This window comes from Sylvia atricapilla, chromosome 7 (genome assembly GCF_009819655.1).
Source record: "Sylvia atricapilla isolate bSylAtr1 chromosome 7, bSylAtr1.pri, whole genome shotgun sequence".
NCBI classification, from domain to species: Eukaryota; Metazoa; Chordata; class Aves; order Passeriformes; family Sylviidae; genus Sylvia; species Sylvia atricapilla.
This window is the reverse complement of record NC_089146.1, coordinates 22,145,354-22,173,229: the sequence shown is the minus strand read 5'-3', so window position 1 is coordinate 22,173,229 and position 27,876 is coordinate 22,145,354. Positions and strand designations below refer to the sequence as shown.

Genomic DNA, 27,876 nt, shown 5'->3' with positions numbered 1-27,876 from the left:
TTTATATTTTAATAAAGAATAGGAGTTATTTTTACTGAAATATTTTTCTGGGTAAGAGATTACTGTAATTTCTGAGGTAATGCAGTACCAAGCAGAATGATTCAGTATACTGAAAAATACAGTCTCGCACTGTCTGCTGAGAGCAAACACTGTGTTGCGTAAGTCACCTCAGAAATTAATATAAAAATAATCCAGCTGCCCTTCACACCAGAGAACACTGTTTTAACTCCTACACAACACTTTGCTCATGCAAGACAGCATTAAATCTCCAGACTAATATTAGACAATTCTTCCTCATCCTCCTCACTTGGAATTGAAGGCTAGATGGAAATTTCTCCAAGAGACACTGGATGCAATGGCCCACAGTGCCTCTGTCAGCCTTCTACCTCCCCTTTACAGACCCTTCATTCACACACACAGCACATTAGAAAGCTCAGCATGTCTCTTTCAAGATAAAGCAAACAGTCTCTTCTCCTTCCTCTGACACCTAGAGGTAAGAATTTTCTAAATTTAATTAGTTTGGGTTATTTATGACCTGAATTACTGCTGTTTATTCCATCTATGTGTTAAAAGTAAAATGCCAAAATAGCTCATAATTTAGAATACACTGGCATAATTGGCATGCCTCAAGTAGTAATTACAGAGCACACACATCTGAGACTGCCATACCAGTTGTATTTAAAGCAAGTTGTTTGTAAACTGAAATGTACAATGCCCTAAAATTGAGGATTCCTAAGAGATCTATATCAAAGCACTAAAACTGTTCCATATAATTTCCCGATGTATGGAACTGTATATCAATATCCCTTGTGAGGACTCAAGATGGCACCAATCAAAATCTCTCTTCAGAAAGTTTTGGACCAAAAATGTCCACAATTTATGTTTAATTTACTGTTTAAAATAAAGTAACCTCTCGTTTGGAAATACTGTTGTAGGCTATTAAATCCTTTACTCCTAATATAAAAACACTGAATTTGACTGCTAAAGTAATTTGAACTCTGAACTCTTTTTTTCAAATTTCATTCTCCAATGTCAGTAATGTTTCTGTACCCTTCTCAGTACAACTGGATAAGGTATTATTGTTGGGCTTTCTGAGAAAAAAACAGAGAAAAGCTCAAAATGCATGGAAAAATATCTTTACAAATGAATTTAATTAAACAAAGAAGGTCTTAAATAAAGAATAATTACTTCAGATATACTGGTGACATTAAAAAAACTGGACTGAGAGAAAATGAAAAATCTCCCATGCAATGCAGAAGTGGCTACAAATCCGTCAGCCATCAGTACAAGTTGGAGACTTGTTTTGCAAGACACAGGATCTCATTAAATTGCTGTGCTTCCTGAAACACACACTCGGGTTTTCAGGCTATCACTTTCATGCTGTACAGCACAAGGAGGCTACTTCATTAAAATGAAGCATTTTTGGAGGTCTCATAAAACCAGATGTAACAATGGATAAATCAACATAAGCTCTCCAATGAACCATTTCAGCAGCCAAGTTCTAAATACAAACCTGGTATGTAGAAACTGGAGAAGCAATATATGGCGTAATAGATGTCTGAGTGATCATTCTGTTTGCTGTAATACTGTAGGGTGATGGATAAAATCTAGAAAATGCAGAAATATTTATTAAATGCTAGTTCTGTGCATCTTTCATAATGCAAACTTTTTTTTTTTTCCTTAGTGTCCTATTACTCAACATACCCATTTTGTAAAGCAGCTGTGGTTGGATCGTATGTGAGTGTCATTCCAGCCTTAAAAAAAAAAAAAAGTGGAAAAGAAAGAGTTGACAAAATTAAATTTAATTGTAAATTATTTCTCTTATTCTTTCTCTATTTGTCTCATTTTTAACTGAAAATTTGTATTGAAATAATTTTTTAGCCAAACTTAGGGAAAGGTTAATTGACAGAAGTAATTATACAGTGAAGAGAATCAGCAATATTGATTGTGAATACAAGTTTCCATGTCCCCATCACAAAGAACAAAATGCAATCTATTAAACACCTGGCTAAAAGAACGTGTGTGTTTGAGATTCAGGGAATGCAGATGATTAGTAAGGGTGTTGCCTACAATATATGAACTCTAAGAACGAACGGGAGTGCAGTTTTTCAGAAGGTACATTTGAATTTTCCTGTCTAATATAAATGAAGTGTCTAGGCTTGCTAACCACAGTAAGTCTATGAAACCATTAGCTTGAACATTAAAGATTAAAACTGTTGACTAAAAATAATAATGCTGCACTGGCATACTATTTTAATCTTGTAAAAGTGATGTGCATTTTACTGTTGCACAGATCAAAGGATTATTTACTGCATGTGAGCATAGTTATGTTTCTGGTAGTTTAATAATATGAAGTTTATATGAAAGCTGAAGTTTATATTATGACCAAGTTGAAGGAGATTTTGTTGTTCACTTTAACAAGACAGGACTCAGCATTTCACTTTTTGCCTTTTCTCCCCAGAAGAAAGACACAGTTAAGTATGTTTTTTATAGAGACAAAAACTGACAGGTAAGAGTTGCTTGCACATTTTTAATATGCCAAAGACCCAAGCCAAGAAGTCTCAATGCCTATCATTTTCCTAAGTATTCATTATTGCACACCCACACTAAAGCTTGAAGGGAGGACTTACAAGTCTCACCTCGCCTTCTCTGTGCCATGCTCTTCCATTCTGTATGTATTTATTCTGATTCTGTCTCTTCTTCTGTCCTCCATCAGCAAACTTGCACAATAAAGGTTCTGCAGGAACTGAGAAGAAAGAAGAAAAATTAGTTGAAGTAGTATTCATACACAGGTGTTCAACTCTTCCTATGAGGTGTGGTTTTAAGTTATATTCCAAATATGACAGTTAAATAACACAGAACTGTACTACAGTCATCAACAACCATTCAGCATAGCACAAAGACAGCTGCCACACACAAACACAGCATCTGGAATGCCTTACATATTTGATTTCAAGCTACTGCTGTAAAACCTGTTGGAAAGAAATACAGTCTGTATATCCTGAGTATGTATCTCTTGGTTTGGGTTGAACAAGGTCTGGCATCTGAATTCTGAGCTTTGTCTCTTTGGAAGTATATCTAAGCAGGGTGAAGAAAAAAATCTGGCCAAGGGTCTATGATATTCTCCCCACCCCTTGGAGGTTTCAGTAACATTACAAAACTTGAAAAGTGTTTTGCTCGTGCAGAACAGGCAGAAGAGCTGGCACAGTACATCCACTTACTCCACCTGGCAAGGGAAAATGGCACCTTTGTCTCCTGACACTTTGCACCGAGAAAATGCCACAATTGTCCATTCTCATTTTATCTCTCCTCTATAAGGAGCACACAATGCAACCAGAAATTCTTCAGAATTGTCCTTTTGGGGTGGTTTTTTTTTGCCGTGAAATGCCATCACCATGCTTTATTATTTTAAGTGTTATTATTATTTTTCCTAATACCTAATTTCCTAATATCCTGACCGGGACTTCAATTCCTAATTCAGCATTGAAACAGTGAAAAGGTTTGCATAGTATTCTTTCTTTCCCCATTCCCAGCTTCCACATTTCCAAGTCCTTACAGCTGAAGCACAGCTCTGCTGCATCACACCACACCCTCCCTAATCACAGGGTGGAAGCACTGTTATGACTTGGATGTAAATGCTTCTCTGCCAACAATTCCTGATACATGAGCTGTCTAAGCTTTACCATGACACTCCTCCAGTCACTCTCTGTTTGGAAACATCTTCATGAGACATGGCTGGACCTGAAAACATACAAGTTTCCAAATGCAGAGTAAACACATGGGGTGGGAAGGCCACCTGCAAAAAAACAACCCCAAGAAAAATTCTCAACAAAATCTATTAATATAACCATGGTGAGGTGCTGATGTCTCATCACCCTGTCTGCATTTGCAAAAGATGATTGGTATTGAAAACCTCAGAGATGCATAACCTCACAAAGAGCTTGACTTTTAAAACTTTGGCACAAAACAAGCATTAATGGCCCAGTCATCCCTGGCTTTGGATGAGACACCTAAAACACTAGCTCTGGTTCCAGAGAAAAAAATACCCACTTCGTGCATGACACATCTTTTGACAGCCTTCTCTGTAAAAAAGGGAGACAGAACTGGTGTGTGGTCCCCTGTCTCATCTCCAGCACTGACCACACAGGTCAGAGACCTGGACCTCTCCTGTGTGCTGTTAAACAGAGTGTCAGACTATAACATTAAACATGACAACCAAATTAATTTAAAATGTATTATCCTTCAGAAAATGGTAATTAAAATCCTATAATCATAAAATAAACCAGGAAAAGGTTAGGCTAATGACACTGGAAAAATATCGGAGTCCTGTGGATGATGGAGTAATTGAACAAGTAAATAACAGGGACCCTAACATAGGAGACAAACTGGAAAATATTGTCTTCAAAACCTTGCATTTCTGAGGGGATTTCTGGCATTCCCAAAAGTGAGTTTTGCTTTGGAGTCTTCTATTACGTGAAGCAATTTGTGTTTCAACGTATGTGGAGCAAAAAGGTCATACATCAATAGGGTGATGGATGATCTGATGCTGTTTTATAAAAGCTGTGTCCAATAACATTGGATAACCTGTGTCACAGCACACAGCATTTTAGTTCACATACAGTTCTGTTGAAATAAGAGGAGGTAATCTCAGAATATGTTAACCAATAAGGATAAATTTGTCACGTTCTGGTCTGAAATGATTTTGATTGACTTTACACAGTGTGGAAAATAAGAATCCATTGAACACTGAGAGAGGAGGTCCAAACACTGAAATTAACTGCCTTAAACAAAAAAACCTCTTCCCCAAGCTGAGTATCTTAGGCTACCTACTTATACATTACTTCAAAAAACCTAGTTTTGTGAAGAGCATATGTGACTTCCAAAATATGCACTAAAAATTTTTGGATGGAATCAAAATTTCACTTCAAAACTCAGTTTCTCTGGCATGAGAACAGTACAGAAATAAAGTTTCTAGCCCTATCATTCTGTATTATAGCACTCAAAGGTAGTAACTGCTTTATTTAAAGCTGCATTATTCTTTCAGTAAAAATCTCTACAATGAATTGTAAAAGAATTTTCTGAAAGCATTATTTGTGCTTGCATTTCCCATCACTGTCTCAACATAAAGATTTTTTTTTAATAAGCAGAGTAAACCCATCCAACTCTTTGAATAAAATATTCATAAAAATCTGTTTTAAGAATAAATCTTTTTTTGTCAGTAGGTAACTCAAAACAGCTACATTTTAGATGATTAAACATCTTCTGTGTTGCATTGTAAAAATTTCCCAAGAAATTTAAAGAGGAAGAAAAAATGGAGTAACAATCCTACACATGTACTGGATCTTGCATACATAATATCCCAAACCTGCATCAATAAAGAAACCCAAACATTTAAAAATATATCAATTTGTGATCTACTACAAGTTACAGCTCCATCTTACTGAACACAGATCCAGCCAGGGGATCCCTAGTTTCTCTGACCTTCCACCTTCCCTTGCTCCTCACTGCACCCATCAAAGACACCAAATGCTGTGAATGCTCCAATTCACATTACAAAAACCCCATGTAGACCATCAACTTAATACCAGCAGCTGCTGTGAGCAGGCTGTACAGCATTTGCCTTCCCTGATTCTGCTTCAAGATCTGAATGTTGACAGTGGGAATGGCTCCTGTTGAAAGCCCAATTTTGCAATTTTTGGTGCTTTTCCATACATGTGACCTGGACAATACTGTGTTCATTCCTGCAACAGCACAATGACTGATGGTCACCGGACGGAGGGTCGTGAGAAGGAAATAAACCTTCTTGGGTTTATCTTCACCTACTAATCTCCCTCCCACCAAAGAATGAACATAGACCTTACGCTCTTCAAAATCAAATCTGAACCTTACTTTCTTCAACTTGTCTTTTCTCATTTTTTTTCACAAATATGCAACATATTCTCTCCCTTACATAAAAGAGCATGGATATAATAGATATGTATTTGAACAAAAAGCTCTAACAAGTCCTACAGACCAGTTAAGCAATCTTTTGTAGTACAGGAAGGAAGGGAGAGTCATTTTTATTGTTAAATTGCTGGGAACTATGCAGGCCCAGTGATGAAGCAGATCATTAATCATTCAGTGACTTGTCTGTATGTGCAAGACAAAGGAAGAGTATAAATATTCAGAGTTGCATTCACAGCTGAGAGGCACCTGATGTAAAAGTGGAGTTAAGTTTTTGCAGCTTAACTACAACTTACAGTGGAGTTAAGCTTTTGCAGCTAGGACACCACGTTTAACGTGCCCACTCTCCTGACACCCAGGGCAAACCAACACTGCCAGTGGTTTGCAGGTGCCTGTTAAACTGCAGCTATGGATGGGATCCGTAACTTCCTGCCCTTCAGCATCAGGTCAGTGTTGTAAAACTTGGGTGTGGAAAGTGCTGACCATCTCCTCTGGCCCTGAATCACTCTACTCTAGGGCTAATGTTTTTATAGAAGAGAGATGTGAATGCAATATTACTCCAGAGAGTTAATTCTTCCTTGTTTTAGACACTTTGTGCACATGTGTACATGAGAATTCGGTTTGTCTTTGTTCAGGGTCTACCCAAATTTGTACCAGGTGATACAATAAATGCAAGAACACAACTGATGTTCTTTGCTGGACCTTGAGTTTACACCCTTGACTTTACACGGGTAATTTTATCAACTTTTCAATAAACCCTACTTTTAGTTACTGAAAAATACAACAAAAGAGATGAAAAATACTATTCCTTTAGTCAGTTTTCAATTAAACTGCATCTTTTAGAGACTTTCATTGCTTATTTTCTATGCAAAGCATATGGAACTCAATGAATTTTGACATTAAAACATCACTTTAATGATAGAGCAAGCCTGTACAGCTAGAAACTTTTGCCAAAGGCTGTGAGAATTAAAAAAGGAATTGTGCAACCCAAGATCAGGGTAGCTTTATTTGTTTAAGGAGAAATTAAATATTATGCTCTTCACCATCTTAGTCTTCACTTAAACATAATGCTCAGGATTACATTGCTTTAATAATTTATACAAGGTTTGATAATTTGTCACAGAGGGATATTTTGAGTGGTTTTAATAAGCATTTTTCACTTTTATTCCTATGTTGCTTCTTAAAACTAAGCACCAATTGCAAATTATGGAAGTTAGAGCAGTGAAAGCATCTAATTCATAGACTTCACAAAATATTCAGAGTGGATGATCCTTGTGGGTCCCTTCCAAGTCCAAATTGTAAGTGAATGGCCCACACAGGAATCAAACCTACAGTGTTGGTGCCTTTGCACCATGCTCTGACCAGCTGAGCTCATCTCAGGGTCTTGATCAAAGGAATGAAATTTTTGTTCCTCTCGCTTCAATGTGACAACCAGGAGTGATATCAGCACTGTCAGCCCTTGATACCCTGTAGCAGTGGTTTTCAGGCTGTGGTTCATGTGTTTTTTCTAAAGGATCTGTGAAAGATAATTGAAAGAAAACTTGAATTTATGGTCAAGCATCTTACATTCACTAGAGATCTTCAGTGCTGGATACTTTGTAAAGGTAAGAAACCAGAAAACACTCAAATATGACTGGCAGAAGACAGGGCTCCATTTTCACTCTTCCCCACACTAGAAAGATGTCCAAGGCCAGATCATTTCAAACTGTAGTATGGATCATTCCTGGTGGACCTATTCCTCGTCTAGTCATAACAGGCAGGAGCAGGGCTTTCACACATTCAATTTTCTCCCTAAAACAGAATCTGAGCTACCAATATCTTTATCCTAAGTGGGAAGAGAGGAGTGGGTCATGGATAGTTTTTGATTTTTGCATCATCACCATAACCAGCCATTCCTGAAGTAAAAATGGCATGAGATGCTCAGCAAAAATGCTCTCTACTTTACATCCATCAAACCAAAATCACCTAAGTTCTTTTTCAGTAAAAGAAATTTAACTTACATTTAAAAAGGACAAAGCCCAACAACAAATGGTGAAACTAATACATCACTTCTAGGAATTTCAGGATTATAACAACTTTCAAATTTCAAATTGCTCTCTGAGCTAACCTTTCTTCTTTACTGAAGATAAATAAGGATGCACTAAATACTGAATATATTTCATTAAGCTAAATAAAGCCTGAATAGCCAGTTATATCTGGGTTTAGCTTGCTCAGCATCATCAATGCCCAGTCACTCACTTAACTCTGGAGTTGACACTTTTGTGACCACCTTGTGTTAATCCCTGGCCTTCCCAAATTCTTAGAAGTTTTTTTTGTTGTGTCTTCTCATGCTCCAGAGGAGGTTTCCCTTATCCTTTCTATAACTGTTTAACCCATTCTTCCATTTAAGCCCAAACTTTGCTAAAATAACAAAGCTGCATCATGAAAGCATGTTTTTGTTGAACAAATGTTCTTCCTCCCACGCCTATTTCATTACAGGCCCATCTCTCCTACCCTCTTCATCCTGATATCAGTGTTTTTAGAGCCAGCTCCCTTTGCTGATTTTAGCCAAGTTTCTAGGACACAATGTTTTAATTTAAACACAGATCCAGTTTAATGATTTTGTTTTGCATGTGTTTGAACTTGATCTTTTATAGTCCCAGTGGTCGCTAATCTATTTCAAAACAGTTTCCTAATCTTTGTTTGTTCAAGAGCTTTCCTACTACCATGCAGTTTTCTCGGTGCAGGTAGTCCAAAATCACAGTTGCCTCATGGCTCCACCCCACTTTTTGGCAGACTGCAGTACACTATTATGCATAAGCTGAATTCTCTAATAAGACTGCATCATTGGACAGCTGCTTGCTCTGTGGTATGGAACTCTGGGAAGAATTTGAACTTCATAAAAACCTTTGCAAGGAGCAATGAGCAAGGCTGTACCCTACACAACAAAATTGAGGGTCTTTAAGAACCAAGGCTGACACAAATTGGACCCTTATGCACCTGATCATTTGTATCTTAATCAGTATCATGGAAGGCAAGGGGCATCTCACTTACCTGACTTTCAAACATTTGGAGTTATCTCTTTCTGAGTGACTGATCTAGACACCCTTTGTAACCACAAGGACAGTCTCTGGAGGTGTGGTTTTCTTTACCTGTTCTAGACAGGGAGCCTGGACACCTACTTTGCAAAGTAAGCATTAGAAGTTCAAGCCTGTGAGGTGGATTACACATTGAGACCCCTGTTTAATTTCAACTTCCAGACAATGGACAGTTCTGTGCAAATTCCTTGTCCCTAATTCACCACATTTTTATGTTAAATGTTTCCTTCAGACTGCAAGAATCATTCCTACAATTCCATGCAGGAACTTTCTATTTTGACCTAGTTGAACCTCATCACATAAGGATGCAACTCCAGCTTCAGCAATGACCCACCGGAGACAGAGCATGATTAGCAATGACATGCTTGATGCCTCATTCATTGAGAACAAGAGAGTGCAAATGAAAATAAAAATCAACAAACTAAAAAGCAGCAATTCTGTTACAGTTCTTTAGTGTTATTACTGTCTTTATATACCTGGACAGGCTGTAACATTTTTACTAAATGTAATAAAGAAAATTTGTAATATAACTAAAGAAACAAATGTAACAATGTGCTTAAATTTATCAAAGCTTTGTAACCAAGTTTTAACTAAATAATACCATCAGCAATTAATCCCTCTACAAAGGGTCTGTGAAAGCCAGGCTAGGGAAGTCAAAATACTGCATTAGATTAGTTTTGCCGAAGGGAGTGGTTTCCTGTGCTCTGAAGCATTTTCCATCCTTACAGCAGCACAGACTGCCTCAAACTGGAGCAATCTTTCAGGGATGAGACATGTTTGGAGTTTTACTAAACAAGCTACATTCTTGTCTGCCTGCCGAGGGCTACTTTCCTCCTCCTCAGTGACAGGGTCTGGCTGCAGAGAACATTTCACCAGTGGGATAAAGGCAGCTTCAGCAACCACATCAACGCTGTTATTTGTAAAATTCCCACTTGGGATTCTCAATAAAATGCCTACTGAAAGCTGCCTGGAATGTCAGGCATGTATTCTTTCCTTCTCTATTGTCCTCTTTACTTTCTATTTTATTCAGCAACATTGAATTTCCTCTCCTCATTTTTCAGTATTCATGGAGTATACATTTTGTCTCTTAGAAACAGTGCTGACGAAGCAGACAAACTGATGAGGAACTTGGTGTAACAACAAAATTGTACTAAGCCTTCTCTGAATTTTGCCTTGCACAATATTTCTAGAAGCAGCATTCTATGCTGACCTCCTTCCATTTTTCTGAAGGACTTTAAAACCTACGCTGACTTGAGAGTTGCACATCCCCAGTGATTCATCATCATGCCAGGCACTGCTGCAGATACCATGCTTTTTCTAAGCAAATATTTTTTTGAAAATACTTTGAAAAAATCATCAACAGATGACAAAACCAGCCCATTTTGGCCTCTGAAAAAATCCCTGTCCATGGACAATCAGCCAAATTCTGTTCTGATACAGATATTTGTTTCCTCACTTCAACTGGAATTACGTGGGATGCAAATTTGTACATAGCTGGCATCTTAGCTGCTTGTTTCTCTGCTGGGAGAGAACACTACTAGATTCCTAGAAAAGGTTTACAACAGCAAAGCAATATATTGTGTTCCAAGCAAGCATTACAGCCATCCAAAAAGACACAGTTTAATTTTAATAAGCCTGCCTCTAAACGAGAAGCCAGATACAACAATCAGTGTAACAGGCTTCCGTCATGCAAGCAATAACCCATTCATACATCTTGTAAGAAATATATGCAACATACCAGAAACTCCTGCTGGTGTCTTTATGAATTTTCCATTAAAATGAGCAATCACTGCTTCACATTTTTCTGTTGACTCCATCCTAAGAAAATAAAGAATAATTTACATAAATTAAACACTCAACCAGATTCCCATGTTTGTGATTTTTTTTAAAGCCTATTTCTTGCTTTTTCTCAAATCATATTTCTTGGTTTTTCCCTCTTCACTGCTGTGGCTTGCTTTCCCATGTGTGAACAATGGAGAAGATGTTTTCTAAGAACATAGAACTTCAGGAAGGTAAAGCCAAACTCAATTAACATTTTATGCACTCTGAGACCAAAGACAGTGCCAAACTGAAAATTACACTCTTATTTACTCAGAATTTATACTGTAGCTGTCCAAGCTGCCTGAAGTACCTCTCATCTTGAATGAAGCAGGGCTGGCTCACTATCACTCATAACTGAATCCTTAGTGTACATGCTGCATGCAGCAAAGGTTAATGTCACTCTTAAGAGAGGATTCAGAAATGTCTGTACAGTTCAAGGATAATAAACTCAAATATAAACCTGCCTGACTGCATGACCAAACCGACTTGGCAGCTTTTACCTTACACACATCATCTCCACTAAATGATGCACCTGGCTCTTATTTAATTGCCTCCAAAACAGGAGCCAGTACCAGCATAGCTGTGATGGCTACTGAGAATGTATCCAAAATCCTGAACAGGTTTGTGCACTTATGCTGTCAGACCCAGACTTAACAGACTGGGCTGATGGCTGGAGAGCTCCTGCTGGCCTGGGTGAGACTCTGGAGTCTGTGGCTGCAGCCTCACCTGCAGTGTGGATCTGCAGGTCCCAACTGTCAGCTTGGACTCAGTCACAGTGAACAACTGAGATGTGCAATTACAACAAAATATACTTTAAAAAGAAGAATTTATTTTGCAGCTGCCTACAAGATGATGTTTAGTTATGCTGAACAGATAATTTCTTTTCATTTGTTTGTTAAGTTCTGTAATCCATATCCACAAATTAGGCCAATGGCCTCAGCAGCAAACAACCAGGACTAAAAATTACGAAGTCTTGGCAACTTTTTAATTCTGATATCCTTTCTGCACAAAAATACAAAAAAAAAAGGCTGACAAAATACAAGCATAGATAATAACAAATATCACTAAAAAGCCAGACCGAACAACAAGTTTTCCTAATGATTCCAAAATTATCTCCTAGAGAATTTTCTGAAGTTTTGAATTATTGGATCTGCATCAAAGAAATCGAATTCTTTTTCTTTTGTCTCACATGAAACAAACAACATAATTTCGTTTCAGACTCAAGTCTGGACTTGATAAAATACATTACTCCCTATGAAACTAATAAAAGTTTCCCAAAGGCAAGAAATAAAAATATTTGTTTAATGTCTACAGGTTTCTTGGAAAATTTTAGCTCTAATTTAGATTTATCTGAGAATTTTCCAATACTAGAGAAAGAAGCTCTAATTAGATATAGAAGCAATATTTATCCTATAACTTATGTATACCATATGTATGTATATGGATAAACATTTATATAAAAACAACTTCACTCATGTATATACAAAACATAAAATACATAACAGAGAAACAATTGAGAAAATACTTTAAAACTATTCTATTTTAATGTCTTCAATACAAGTGAGGTTTTGGATACAGACAAGTCTTTTTGACTTTTTCATATGATTCTAGAACACTTCCAGCTATATTAGAAAACATATATCCTACCATGTTTCCTACTATACCACTGATTGTGGCAGAGGTGGTATACAGCCTTAGGGAGGATGAATTCAAAATGTCTACTGAATTTTAGAGTAGGTGTCAGTGGATTCTACCCTTCATTGTACCAAAAAGTGAAAGCTACATATAAAAAACACATATATTAAGGAAATTAAGATGCCCAGTTAACTTTATCCCAAAAATATTACGAACATGTGTTGATCTTTTTAAATGGGATGGGAAGAAATTTTAGCAAAGCCCAAGCTTGCTGTTTTTTCCCTTTTAAATAATGAATATCACTCTGCTATTTTAATTTTGTTCCTTTGTTATACCTTCTTGAAACTTGGTAGTTTGACAAGCATATAAAGTTTGGGGTCAGGACGCTGGTGAGGGGAAGAGATTTTAAAAAAAAAAAAAAAAAATCACAGCGTTATGAAATACTCCCCCGCCAACTCACAGGAAAACAAATCCCCAAAAATTTTGGCCTCATCGGGAGATAAATTTGTTCAGTTCTTTTCTGTGCACTAATTTTAGATTCTGCTATTTTGTTCAAATACAGAGCTACCGTAATATTGTCTGAACATCTGAATTACTGAAATTTGATTTCACCGAGATTTTACAACGTATGTTCTTTGCTCAAAGCATGCTCTTATTTTTGATAATAGAATTCTTCAATTTAAAGCCTCTAAATTTTGATTGTTATACTAGATTTAAAGCAGGACCTAAATAAATAAAAACAGAAAAGACTTCGATGAAAAGATCCCAGAAAAAGTAACTGCATTAACTAGAGAGAAAGTAGACTCGTATGGATGAATATTTGGAACATATCTACTAATTTATGGAAAATACTTGTTCTTGTTGATTTGGGCGAGATCCTTGACTTAGCACACCAATATTTTAAGATGAGATTTACTGTAAGTGAATAAAAATATTTTCTTTTCCAGTTGACATCATGTTAACGAGCCTGAAAATTCAAAGGGCTGATGTTCAAATGGCAATGATGAGTTTATTTTCTTCAAGGAATTAATGAAGAAAAACAACAACAAAAGAAAAAAGGCACGAGGAAGAAGGTTCTTCCTTCTGGTCTGCTGCCTGGGATTCAAACTTCACAAGCCAGAAAAGTCACAGGAGTTTCTTTGAAGCATCATGTAATTCTTGCTTACTGGTTCAGGGATAGAGGAGAAAGGAGAAGTACAGAAAAGAGAAGGAAGTGGTTTAAAGTGAATTCTTATTCTAGATAGCTGTACAGCAAGAGCAATAAATTTAGATTTAGCCAGCTAAGCAAGATAAGACACAGCTTTACCAAAGGAAGAATTAACAAAACCTGCTGGATAACTCCATCTCAATCTCTCTTCTCTTTACAAACCTTATAATTTTCTGTAATTTGTGCCTTTTCCACCTATCCTTGTCTTTTCAATGAAAACAAAGGAAAAAGGCTGCCAGCATAGCTAACACCACTGAAGTACCTTGCAAAGCCAACACCACGGCTTGTCCCACTCGAGTCCCGCAGTATCCTCGTGGAGATAACCTGCCCAAAGGGCTTCAGCATGTTCTCCAGCTCCTGCTCATCCATGGAAAGAGGCAGGTTGGAAATGTATAAGTTAGTCGGGTCTTGCTCTTGTTGCTGAAAGAGAATTAAAACCAACTGTTATAGTTGTTGCCACTGACATTTTGAATTTAAAACAAACAATTACACATGACTTCAGGTGTAGATTTTTACTTCTCAGGCCCTTTGTAAAGGCTGCTCTTCCCTAGTAATAGTGACCTTCATCTTTTGCCACTGCTTGCAGCATTCCTGAGGAAGTTCCCCTTCTCCTATTACTGCTGACACCAACATTTTTAAGTAAAGATAAAGGTGAATAATTGACCAGTTTATAGTCCATGTTAAAACTCCATGTTTCAAATTTTTCTAAAGAAAAAAAAAAAAAAAAAGAGAGATAAAGGAAAGGTATTAACAGACAAGAAATGCAAGAGAAGTGGAAAGCACTAAGAAAGCCAGATATAAATTAACAAGAGAAAAGATTGGGATGACAATCGGAAAACAATATGAGGAAAAAATTAGAAAATGGATTTAAGAGTATGTACTGCCATAATAATACAAAAAAAATAGAGTGGTAGAGGAATGAGTGAGACACTGTCATTTCCTTCAACTCATGAACATTTCTGACTTTTCACCAAACTTTTACATTATGCATTCAGACAGTACAAAAGTCTTCCAAAACCTTTTCTCTAGAAACAGACAAAATGATGGAGGAGAGCAGCCAGGAGATGAGCAGTTAGGGAGGAGACGAAAGCAGCCACATCTTTGCCAGCCCCCTGCTCTTAGGCTACTCACTGCTTTGTGCTATCTATGTATGTGCCACAAACTGAGACCTCAAAGAAACCTTTTTTGTTGAAATTCATGATTTCCAGTGTTTGTCAACAGATTTCCCAGCTGTGGCAAGGGAGCATCTCTTTCCTGCTGGTGATCACTGGCCATGCTCTGTACTGAAGCACATTCTTAATCCACAGAGATTGATGTGACATGGCCCTGAACTTCGATGTCATCACTGTTAGCCTGGTATAAATTTAAGTCTTTGCAGGATGCCCACATTCAGTAGAACTCTTCTGGCATCAGCAGTGATATGGTCTGAAATCAATTTTATTGACATACATATACAATTTTCATAGAATCACAGAATGGGTAAGGTTGGAAAGGACCATGTCTGGTGATTCTAGATCACATTGCATGGGATTGTGTTCAGACAGTTCTTGGACATCTCCAGTGAGGGACACTCCACAGTTTCTCTGGGCAATCTGTTCCAGTGCCAGTCACTGCAGTAAAGAAGTTCAACCTCATTTGCAGGTGGAACTCCCTGTGCATCAGTTTCCGCCTGTTGTCCTAACATATTTATTGGTCTCAACAGATTTGATGGCATAGTCCACAATATATTTTCCTTCTGCACAAGAGGGCTGACTGGCTTGCAGGGAAGTTTGAATCAAACCAGACAACAAAAACAAAACCATACAAAACCACAACACTTGGCTCCTGCCATTAAAGCATCTCTTAAAGTGATTATACTGGATGGATGGTGATATCCTCGCATGCAGATCAGGCATCCATTTATCCTTAAGCTGCCCTTATATTAATAATATCTCAGTACTTTTAGTAGCATATTGCATAATTTTATAACTTGCTATCTTGGATATCACCTCTCAGTTTGGGTTAGTTTTTCCAGGAGAGGGAAAAAAAAAAAAAAAAAAAAAAAAAAAGAAGTGTTGAGGCTTGGGGGGAGGTCATACCTTTTAGGTACAGAAAGGAACTATCCCGTTCCAAAACCTAATGAAAATTAAAAATGGGGAAGCAAATTCTAGGCTGAAAAACTTTTACTTATTTGCATTTTTACCCCAAGCCTCACATTTAGTTCAAAAGAGTTGATGTTTTGAAGTTCTACAAAAGAGTTTTTAAAGAAATTTGAATAAAAGACCTACAGGAGGGAAATGTTCTTTCATTTCATCCTCCTGATGTGCATGCCTCTGCCACTGGTATGACTGTAATTCCTAGCCACACCAAAATCCCACATACCTTACAAAACAACCTTTTCCAGCTCCCAAGTGTTGCCTCATTGGCCCCTTTATGGTCCATTACAAATGGCATTTGATTACCTTGTACGATTTTTCTTCTGTTACCTAGTGGAGACATGCCCCTTCCAAAATAATACTGAATCTATATAGCACACAGACAAATTTGGGGTTCAAATTATCTTATCATAGGATATCTGAATTCTTTTTCATATTAGAAAAATCAACAGAAAGAGAAGACAAGAAAATAGATTCACTGTGAGACCAGAGCTGACATTAATATTAATATTAATTGCTGGGTAGCATTACAGTAAGTTACATCTTGACATTCAGCTCAAATTTCCGCAGGCAGGAATGTGAGATGAAGAACAGCTTTCACAGTGTTAGAACTGGTTTGTTACTTAGATAGTGTTAGGCAATTTTGTTTTGCACCTTGAGATATGTATGCTTAACTTCCTTTTTTAATGAGTTCTATTAGCAAAAGCTTTAAAGGAGGTTTCAGGCATTGCCATTACAAAATTGGACTTGCACCCATAGCAAGATTTTCTGAAATTCCAAATAGTCTTTGAAAGGAAAAGTTTTGAATGTTTTACTTTTTATTATAGGCTGTAGAATATATTGCAGGCAAATATCCTAAAACTTCCCTAAATAATCTAAAACAGTATATCAGCTGAAAAGCCAGACTCTTTGCATATTTTTATTTAATTTCCTATTGTTTTAATTCTAGAATAACAGAAAATATAAAAGTAATCTCATTAAAAATTCTAACATATAAAAAGATAAAAAAGGCCCCATTTTGTTCACACTACTGAAAGTGTAATTTACATGCAAAAAAACCAAAAGGAAAAACCATCAACAACGACAAAAAAATCCCAAACAAACAAAAGATTACATTCAGAATCACACAACAGAGAAAGAAATTCAGTCAAGTGCAGAAACTCAGAAAAACCTGCTCAGGTAAGTGGGTAGATCACATTCCCCTTCTCTTGGGCTCCTGTTGCAGCCCAGGGCTTACCAGATTCCCACATTATCCCGGCACTGCATCCAGGATGAGACCACAAACTTTTCCCTGCCAAAAGGGGCACAAGGATCTGCTGCCATTCACTGCACATGCTGGGCATTAGATGCTTGTATTTATCCACCTAGCAGAGAAAACTTCCTGCCACAAAATCATGTTACACTATTGTTAAGGAAGGGAATGCTCCACTTTGGAAGAGGATTGGCATCTTCACCAACCACCAACCACGTTACAAAGTTCTTGGGAGCTTTGTAGAGAAAAAGTAAGTGCATCTGAGGATAGTGTTTTCTCTGAACAGAAAGCATTTTGTGATGGAAAAGTTCTACCTGTGGCCCATGAAACAATCTGCATTTTGCATTATTTGGGTTGTTAATTGTCGGGGTTTGGTCAGGTGCATGTTGAATGTCTGACTGGAAAGCATTTTTGCTTTCCTGACCCTTTCTCCACATTCAGTACAGCCTGAATGCTCCCAAGGATTCAGTTACTTCTGATTTGATCCTTTGATGGAACACACAGACCACAGCAAAGGGGAGTCTGAAGACACTTCTACACACATCCACAGCTAGAACTGGTAAAAATGGGAAACAAAAAGCAAAAAAGCTGCCAACAGATGAGGATGCCTCACTGAAATCCTGGAATACAACTTGAAATTCTTCCACCTGTAATTCTTCCAGCAAAACAGCTAAAATGCCAACAAACATTCCACAGTGCATTGAGGTGGTATCTACACTGCAGGTGCAAACCCATGGCCACCCTGGGGAACTGCAGTTTAGCTATAAGGATAAATCACAAACCCACAGAATATCTCAAGTTGGAAGGGACCCATAAAGAACACCAAGTCCAACTAGGTCACGACAGTTTTAGTTAACCCACTTCTTCACTTTCCAAGAAAAGAAAGAGACAGCCATTGGTTCACAAAAGGGCTCATTTACAACATTCATTTGCAACCCCTACTACTGTTGGCATAGATGCAAAGCAAGACTGAATTTTTTCTCAAGTGTATTTGGAGTTTTATATGGTTTGACAGTGAAAGACTTTTACCAATTCATGTACAGAACACCTCCTCTCTTCCTGTGAATGACTTATTTCACCATGCAGCTTCTGTCATGTCCACAAGACTATTAAACCTTGAAACAGCTATTTGGGTATGTTTTGGGAGATTATAAGCAGCAAGTTCCCCTTGAACACACTGGATTTCTGAGCTGACTTCCAAACAACAGTCACAAGTAGGATTCCCCTTCTGGGTCTGTGCTACCTTACACAAAAGGCACTGTACAAAGAGATGATTGCCTTTATACAAGATTTTGTCATGAAAATGGTTACAGGTTAATAGTAAAAACTTCAAAAGTTAGGAGAAAGACAAACTAGTTAAGTCCTCTCTCTCTCTCTCTCTGGCAAGCAGGAGTTTAAGTTCTGTGACCTTCTTCCTTACCAAAACCTGTCTCACCACAGATTAATTCACAGGGTTATTACTATTCTGTCTCAGGAGAGAAAAATAAATCCTTTGATACTCGAGTTTGTAATTCCTCTTCTGGAATGAAGAAAAACTAAGTGAAACCACCAAAATACTTTCCAACATAACTCAGCTCAAACCTTGTCTATACACTGTAATCATTCTTAGGATTTAAAGGTAGGTGTTCCTCTGCTTAAAATCCAAGAAATTGTATAAGCCACTTTCCCCTTATATACCTTAAATCCCTTGAATTTGCACTATTTAATGGAAATTATCAAAAATATTTACTCAAGTCAGTGGGAAGTTCCCTAATTTTGGGCAGTGAGCCTCCATTAACATATAAACTACTGAATATGGTTTTTTTTAATTCTATACAATTTAGGAAAACTGCTTAATTTGAGTCTCTTTATATTTCATGCAGGGTTCTCCTTAGTTAACTGAACCATCAGCAGATCCTGAAAGATGCTGAAATTGCTCAGCATTTTCAGATTATGGGCAGTGTCAGAGAATCTGTGGGCTACTGTAAGTATCCATATCACTGAGGAAACTAGTAAGTCTTGTTTTTAGCAACGCAAGACATCAAGTTTCTATCAGTTTTTTCTCACCAAACACCTTCAGCTGTGTCTCTACCAGAATGTAACAATATAAAGAGCAGATCTCTTGCAGAGAGTAACATACTGCTTTTGCCCAAAGAGCTCTTATAAGACACAGCATTTCTTATAAAAGTGATGAGAGTGATCAACTATTAATGTTTATTTCTGTAGAAGGAGGTGATCAGGATTCCTACATAATGTGAAGTGCTCTGCCATCATCTGAAAGAAATTAACAAAAACCTCCCTGTGCATGTGGAATTGTTCCTAAATTGTGAGCAAGAAACTTGGCAAAACGCAAAGACATCTGTTTTCTGTTGCTCTGTGTAAGGTCAGAGTGAACAGATAGCCATTCAGAAACATGTGACTAGGCTCTGCTCACAGCATGGAAGATCCTCAGCCTGATAGGGAAGGGATTAAATGCTGTCTGCCTTCATATAGATACTACTTCAAAATTTACAATTGGCCAGTGTCTCACTGAAATATGTCTGTTTTAGCCACAGTTTTAAAACTGTCTGACCACAGACTGTTAACAACACAATTCTGGGAGAAATCACTACCATAATCTTCACTTGCCTTCCAGAACTGCATATGATTAATACACTAAATATTTATATTTACAGGCACATCTATATTAAGACAAGGAATTTAACTACAATAAGCATGGTGATCAGTCTGACTATCACTGCATTAATACATTCCTTTTTTATTTCTCAGTGATTTTGCTTTCCCTTTGCCAGAAGTGCATGAAGGTGCTCCCTGTGAGCTCTGAATGAGCCCCCCACAGCTGGTAAGAAGGCTCCAGACCCTTGTCAGAACAAGCCACAGCACTACTTAGCAACTGAGATAAGACTTGTATGGGTTGAAGCTCTTTACTCAAAGCAAGTGGTTTTTAACTGTCTGTTTAGTGCACTTGCAATTCCTGACATGATAGTCATCTGTCTCCCAGGTAAACAAAATTTGGCTTACCTTCAATTTATTTTATAATGAATTACTTTAAAGAATTTTTACAAATATAAGGAGAAAAATTGATTCTGTTTATTTAAAATGTGTTACAGTAAGATTGAATACTATTACATACAAAAAGCAGTACAAACTAGGTAAAAATAAAACTTTTCAAGACAGTTGCTAAAAACTGCTGTAGAAATCTGCTTGAGTTAGCTCCAGTTTGCCTGTCATCTGTTCTTTGGCATTCAGAAGCCCAGATGCAGAATAAAAAAACCTGCAACATTCCTACCTTCTCCAGTTAGATTAAATGCACTGGCACCATGGTAACCTAAACTATTTTTCTTGGTTTGTTCTGTAGGAATGAAAACTGACTTAATTCTCCAGAAGGTTGTCACGGTGCAGACAAGTACTATAAGCAATACATTACTGAACTTAAATCTTCACTGTTTCTCATTTTTTGCTAATTTAAAACCGTGTTCTTCATCAGCAACATAAAGGAAGAGCTGCCTTCAATACATTATGCTTATTAGAAGTGGAAAAGCCTTGATTTCTGTTACAGAGATGAGGACAAGCAGCTAAGCAGCTTTTCCCTAGCAAAGTTCACACTTCAGATGGTGTGACAATTCATCTTTTTCAAATACACTTGGGAAAAAAGTCACCTAGAGTAAGTCTAAAGTATAAAAACGTAGGAAATAAAGATAAAGCTACCTGTACATGGAGAGTATATCACAGTTCTGCCTTTGTATGAGTGAAAAATATAAAGTCTGCAAATTCAGGTCATCTCTGTACTCCAGAGGATCAACATGAATTCAGACAATGGGGTCATATTCATCATAAGCTAAAACCCATCCCCACATAACAAGTTTCAGAATTTGGTCTGATGCTTTCAGGGCCTGTAGACCACTCCAGAAAACTCAAATTGTGTCTTAAGAATGGCGTAAGTCAGTATGTGATGGCAGAAGATCCTTTACATTGTTAGCACATTGTTATTCTGACACAATTCAAATAAGAAACAATTGTTAAGATGGCCCCAAATTTTTCCAAAGGCTTAAAATATTTGAAAGTCCTCGGTGATATGTTAATGTGTGAACTAACACAAATAAGCAGGACCACACTTCATTGTGTCAGTGGAAGCGAAAACTTAAAGAGGAGGAAATTTTAACATTATGAATCTAAAGCCGTAAGTCCTAAAAATGTGCAACTCTGGGGAAATCTTCGAATGGATAAACAGTGAGTCTTCCCACAAAAATGCACATTAGGACATAGAACAGCATTCCTTGGCTCAAATTAACAAGTGTCACTGACCACAGAAATCTTCCATGTCTTTGGACTACTTTCATGGCTTCTACTGTAAGTAGTATATGTTTTCTTTATGCTTCCATATGGAAAAAAAGACAGGAAAACACAAACTGGAAAACAATGAATATCAACCATTTAAGTTATAAATTATCTTGACTTTCTTATAGTGAAGTTGTACATACAGAAGAACTACAAATCTCATGAGGAGAGAGAGGAGTGAAGAGACACAAGAAGACAAGGTATTCAACAACAAAGTATGGAAAATGAGGGTCACTGAGTCCACAGCAGCTGTGCTGGACCTGGACAGCTGAACCATTTTAAAGAGAGGACACTGCACTAATTTTAAACACACGATTGAAGTTCAATTGTGAGAACGTCCATTAATCTTTTTTGTGATGGCTAAAGTACATTGCAAGCTCTTTGCAAAAAGTGGTAATTCCTTATGTAGAACAGTTTCAGTAGATATAAGCCTTTCACTATTATCTCAGAAATCTGTCAACCTACCAGGAGATGGACAATCTGGTTGTACAAATGTCCCTGCCATGCCAGGAAGGAGTTATCCTCAATAAAGTCTGAGCTGGCAGAGCCACACTGGTATTCTACTGGCTTGTGCAGCTCTACATTGCTGTCAGTACAATATAGATATTCTCTTGCTGACTTTATATAGGCTACAAACACAATGATTGTCTTCCTGTCTTAGACAGAAAGATGAGAAGAATTGTGGGTTTTATTAACCATTCTTACTTAGTAGCTCTTTTTTACCTTTTATATTTATACATTAATTTACATCCAGAAAGTAAGAATTAGTCAACCTTCCATTTGAAACAGTTGCTTCAGTAGCTACAGGTAAATTCAGTTAACACCATTTGATGGAACAGAACTTGGTCTGAGCGGTAACTTGAATGCTTTATGTTAACCTCAAAGTCAAAAGCTCATAAGAACTTAGGTTCTGATATCTCCATAGCATTTATACCTCACCATTTCTAAAACATCCTTACAGACTCCCAGTATTTTAAATCTCCATTCAAAATACCAATATATAGTGGATTTTCTGTGTGTATCTATCTTCATATACACAAAGTCACTTCCTGTCTGCTCTGAATAATGTAGAACCCTAGAATTATCTCACTTTTACCTGGGTGGGGTGGTGGGAAGAGAAGAGGGCCCTCAGAAGAATCACTCTGACATTAATCACAACTTTTCTAACAAAACAAAACGATCAGAGCTTTTCAATACTACTACTAATCTTTTCTAAGACTGCACAGCTCTACAAAACCAGAGTATTTGAACTTATGATTACTGGTATATAATCACTCCTCTAGGAGCAAGAACAACAAACTAGGAAAAGTAATTTTGATAAAATAAAAATTGGACACCACCAGTAACTAACTACCTTAGAAATAACACTACTCTTGCAAGACATGTATTTGCTCTTTAATCTGTTGAGTAAGAGATAATCTGCTGGTTTGCACTGGTGGATCCTGAAACAAGCTGGCTACCAGTACAGCTCACATCATCTGATCCCCTTCCACAGCCACCTACACACTCTGAAAGAGATGGACTTACCACTAGCAATACTCAAGTGGAAGAGAGGAGAGAGGCAATAGCTTGTAAAATCCATTTTAAATTTCCTTCTGAAAACTACTCCCATCCCCTGGCTATGCAATTGTCATCTTATGTGAGCACTTAGCCACATTTTCTGGCCAAAAGGAAAACATTGGAAACATTTGTTACAATAGTGACCAGAAGACACTGGTAACCAGCACAAAGCAAAATTCTTTCCAGGCTGCTTTGTCTTAACCAAGGGTTCCCAATTCAGATCTCAGAAAGACCAGAATAGCTGAAGACATAGTATTTCATGAGCAATGGACTGACACAGGGTTCCATCATTGTGGCACCTCCTGAGTGATGGCCACTCCTCCACCAACAGTGACCCCAGAACAGATGTGGCAGGATTTGGCTCTAAGCTGTAGCTTGGGCCCTGGGCATTCCCACTCTGCTCAGCAGTAGCAAAACATAGCAAGTGGGGTTTTTCTCATGTCAGATCAACTTGGAAGCAGACTGTCAAGTACAGCATGATTTTACCCCATGGAGAGAAAAAAAATAATAATAACAACAACAATGTATTTCACTACTCAATATTCTTAAAAATAATTTAATCGTAATTTGAAGTTCTCTCTATGCAACAAGAAAAAAATTAATATAAAATCAACTGAACCACTTCCACTAAAGTAGGATTTGCAGATGAACTTGCTGACGTGAGTAGTTTTTAACTCACTGACCTAGAGCTACAGCAGGACACTGCAAAAAGGACTTTATGGCAGCCAGAGTCAGAGTGTGGCTTCAATATTTTCCTCACTGTTCAGCTGCTGTGGGTCAGGAACCACATCTGGGGGGAGGGTGAGAGCACTGAGGGGCCATGCTGCTCCTGACACTCTGGGCTCAGAGTAATTTCAACACCTTCCTATGGATAAATCACACCAACAGGCATGGATTTCCTCTTTGAAACTGCAGCAGCTGCGGTGGCCAGTAAGGAAATTGATTGCCCAGACAGCCAGAAAACTCCTCAAATCCTTCTCTGTGACACTCAGGCTTAAGCCTGGAGCAGTGTCACTGCAGGACCAGCACCCCATGGCACAGGTGGTCACAAGCAAAAGAACAAAATGCTAAACACACAAACAAAAACTTTTAGCTTCCTGCATGTGAAGGGTGTGATTTGCTAATCTTGTCAAAGCACCTGTGACTGGCTATTTCCAGTTTGGAGCATGTAAAGAGAGATAGGATTTTTCAGACAAAAGGAGAGCAGTATTGCCCAGGGGAAAAAAAAAAATCCAGTGCCTCAAAACAGACAAAAATCAAAGTACTCAAACTCTGTGACTGTTGCGGTACTGTTCATTGGGCTGGGTTTGGGGTTGGTCTTTTTAGTAATTCAAACACTTTCTCTGTGTTAAGAAGCAGAATGAGTTTCACTGGAATGCAAACCTCATAGTTACAGGTTTCCCACAGGTCATCAAGTTTGACACAGGGTCAGAAAAATACCCAAAACTGTAGGATATTTTGGTGCACATTTTTTCATTAATGCTAACAGAAAGAAATATTACTGATCTTGCAACTGTCAGAGGAAATGAGTCAGAAATATATACCATAAAAAAGATTAAGAAACTATTCATCAGGTTAATTATTATAGCTTCTCCATCTACTCAAGAAAACAATTAAATCAGGCACCAAAGTTCATTAAGAAAAGTAATTTATATGACTTCAAAATCTCTTTTTGCAGCTCCTATCTAGATATATTCATAAGATGGCAGACAGAACTTTGAAAAATCTGGGGTATATTTTAAAGTGATCACCTAAAACCTAAAGATTAAATAAATGGCCTTTATTAGGCATATGTAAAACCTTAAAAAAGGAAAAAAAAAAACCCGCAAGTGTTTTCTAGTAAGCATGTATGTTTGTGTCATGGCTGTAATGAAACACGCATTAAGTATGAAACATATGGTTTCCATTTTGTTGCCCTGGAATCCATCCAAAGACATTTATGTTGTTAGCTTAACTGTTCTCTTCAGTTGAGAAGCTGTGGAAAATATCTCATCTGAAAAAAATCTGTACCTAGTGGATAACTGTAAAAGATTTGCTAGATTTTTAGCAGACTACTTTAATAAAAAAGCCCCTGAGATTACTAGATTTTAGGTTTTTTAATTAGTATATAATTTTCAAACCAAAAATAAATTTGCTTTAAAAGGTACCAGAATTATATCAACAGATTATACTGGCAATATTTTCTTTAGTTAAAAAATTTGCAGAGGTGTTTATGGCTGTCCTTTGGAACCAGGCCATCTGACCCAACAAGAATGCACAACGGTACCATTACTAAAGCATCATCTCCCCAGTTTCCTAAAAGAGTACTGAAGATACTCTGAGGATCACATTTGGCTAACAAGCTGGTTCAGAGACAAGGTCCATTAAAAATTAGAGAAAAAGAAGATAGCTCTCATTCTGTTATTTTTTAGTAATTCTTGGGTTTGCCTTGATGCAAAAGCAAGTCAGCCAAGACCTGGCTAAGAATTTCAAGACATCTATCATGAATGCTCACGTTCAAATTTTACTTATATGAGCAGAAAATATACTAGAAGGGCTGAAACAAAATTCCAAGGTTAAATTTTGCCATGGTATACTCAAAAATTAATCCCTAAATCACAAGGCTTCTAACCTCAGTAACAAACAGACAATCTTTGAAACCTTTCATAACTTCGTGCTGTAAACCAATTCATTAAGCCTGCTGTAGTTTTTACAAATTATTGCTAAACTTTTGTTTGATGAAGCCAATGGAAAAGACTATTATGAATAAATTGATAAATGCAATGAGATCAGTTTGGAGACTTTACAATATCATGCTTCTTTATTTAATTAGTTGAGATTATTTAGGATATGGCAGTCAAAAGTCTCTATTTTATTACCTTAATAACCATGTGACTAGAGGACTGTGGTCTCTGTTAAGGGCCCTGCAGCTGGAAACTTCACACTGCCCTCATTGTGCCACTGTACAAGCTTGTTCACCTTCACAACCCATTGCAAGAATTAGCTGGTTATTTTAACTCACCTTTGCCATCTGTGCTTGGACTCCACTGGCCTTTAAAGCAGAAACTGCCTTCTGAGCAGCTGCTGGGCTGTCAAAGTCAACAAAACCGTAGCCTGAAGAAAAAAACATCCTTTTGTTAACGAGACATCAACCAGCTTATAAACTAGCACTTCACAGCCAACAGCCATGCTACGGGCATGGTTATTTAATACAATTCTCTTCTTGATGAAAAGGGACAATTTGAACTCAAGTTCTTAATGCAGTGTCCCCCACCCCACCCCAGCCAGAAAAACCCAGCAAAGTTCTTGAACCTTGAACAGGTGGGGATCTGCACTAGTGGAAATAATCTATTTCCATGCCCACTCATTCTCAGAATTTTGGCCAAATTGCTAACAAGCAGTATAGTGCTTTACTTTGTATTATGTGGTATGTAACTTCTTACAGCAGATTATTTCCGAGATCACCAAATAAAGCATCATCTGTTAATTTTTCTGAAATAAATTCTTATTACAGTTTGAATAAATGACAAGTAAATCTACACGTTACTTTTCGTATATTCAAAATTGGGAGAGGAATTTGGTTTAGAAGACACATATCTACCCAATTTTTGGTAAATTACACAGCTCACTGTATATACATAAAAGACAGTTAAATTTAAAAGTGAGTGAAAACCCAGCTTCAGTGAAAGCAAATGGTTTTTCCTATTATTGAAAGAATGTCCCAAAAACAACTGTCTATTGAAAGAACTGTCCTATGAAAGAACACTTTCTATGCCATATAATGCAATCTTTAAATATAAAAATAAGCTCAACACTAATTGAAACAAATTCCATATATTTGCAAAAATCTCTTTTCTTGTTCTTAACAAGAACACGTAATTAAGGGATTCCAGGATGTCCAAACAGCAATACACCTTGGCCCTAACAGACACTGACCTTACAGGCTGGGATTTTTAATCCAGACTGGGAATTGGAGGCTCAAGGCTCACCAAGAGGCAGTCAGAGTTTGGAAGCCTCTGACTAGATGGCTAGATGTTATTGCAAACCTTATTATGCATTTTTCGATCCCCCTCTTTTCCACCAGTGAACTGCCCAAGTATTAATAAAATCCCTTTCCAGAGTTAAAGTTGGGGTAAAAGAAAACAAACAAAAAAACCCAATGAAATAACTTCTGAAGGAGTAGAGAATGGAAATATTTCTTCAATATCCCCTTATAATATATCTATACTGAGAAAAGGTATAATAATGGTATAATAAAATATAAATAATATATTATATATAATATAATAAATAATAAAAGGTATAATATAAAATATTATAATGTTATAACAGAACAAGCTTTAAAGCTCTTAACTCAGGAAAAGCAACTCAAGCAGCCTTGTACATCAGTGCAAGCTTATTTACGCTGCCAAGAAGCTGAAGAAAGCAGCATATTGTTTTGTGTAACACGTGGTGGTGTGGATTGTTAAATTCTGACATGAAACAAAGTGAATTAGTTCATATCAAGTTTTGTGCTGCCAAGGCAAGACTAACTTCCCATACCCCAAACCAGCTCTCCACACCCATGGCAGCCTGGGTTATCACCAACACACTGCAGGGTGTAATACAAAGTTACATACTGACACCAAGCATGCCATCAAAGCTGGCTTTGCCACCTTCCAGATGATATACAAACTCAATTGCTCATTGTTCCAGTTAGTTTAAAGCCCATGGTATGTTTTTTGGCAGAAGCTAGAGATGCTGTCAATCTTTTGGTTAAACTCCAGTTAGATATTTGCATTCTGCTTACTTATGTTCCCATTGCAATTTCAGTGACACGCAGTGAGCTTCTCTGGAGCCTTTACCTTGCAGTGTATTGTCACAACAGGCTGTTAGCTACCGCTTTTCATCAGTGGGATTTAAATTCTGTACTGAAAAAGTCATCTTAAATCTCTTAAAGAATTAATGAGA

At 37.4% G+C, this 27,876-nt stretch overlaps 1 protein-coding gene across 5 annotated transcripts in view; it reads right to left on the bottom strand.

Moving 5' to 3' along the window:
- Positions 1-27,876, bottom strand: part of RBMS1 (RNA binding motif single stranded interacting protein 1) — a 144,230-nt gene that overhangs the window by 11,477 nt on the left and 104,877 nt on the right. For 4 of the 5 annotated variants that reach the window (XM_066322897.1, XM_066322896.1, XM_066322899.1 and 1 more), the window contains exons 4-9: positions 25,949-26,040; positions 13,946-14,103; positions 10,759-10,838; positions 2,631-2,746; positions 1,705-1,754; positions 1,514-1,607 (exon numbers count right to left, since the gene is read on the bottom strand). In XM_066322897.1, coding sequence (XP_066178994.1) covers positions 1,514-1,607; positions 1,705-1,754; positions 2,631-2,746; positions 10,759-10,838; positions 13,946-14,103; positions 25,949-26,040 — 590 coding nt within the window. The remainder of the gene's footprint in view (positions 1-1,513; positions 1,608-1,704; positions 1,755-2,630; positions 2,747-10,758; positions 10,839-13,945; positions 14,104-25,948; positions 26,041-27,876) is intronic. The other variant, XM_066322898.1, reaches the window with a different exon arrangement.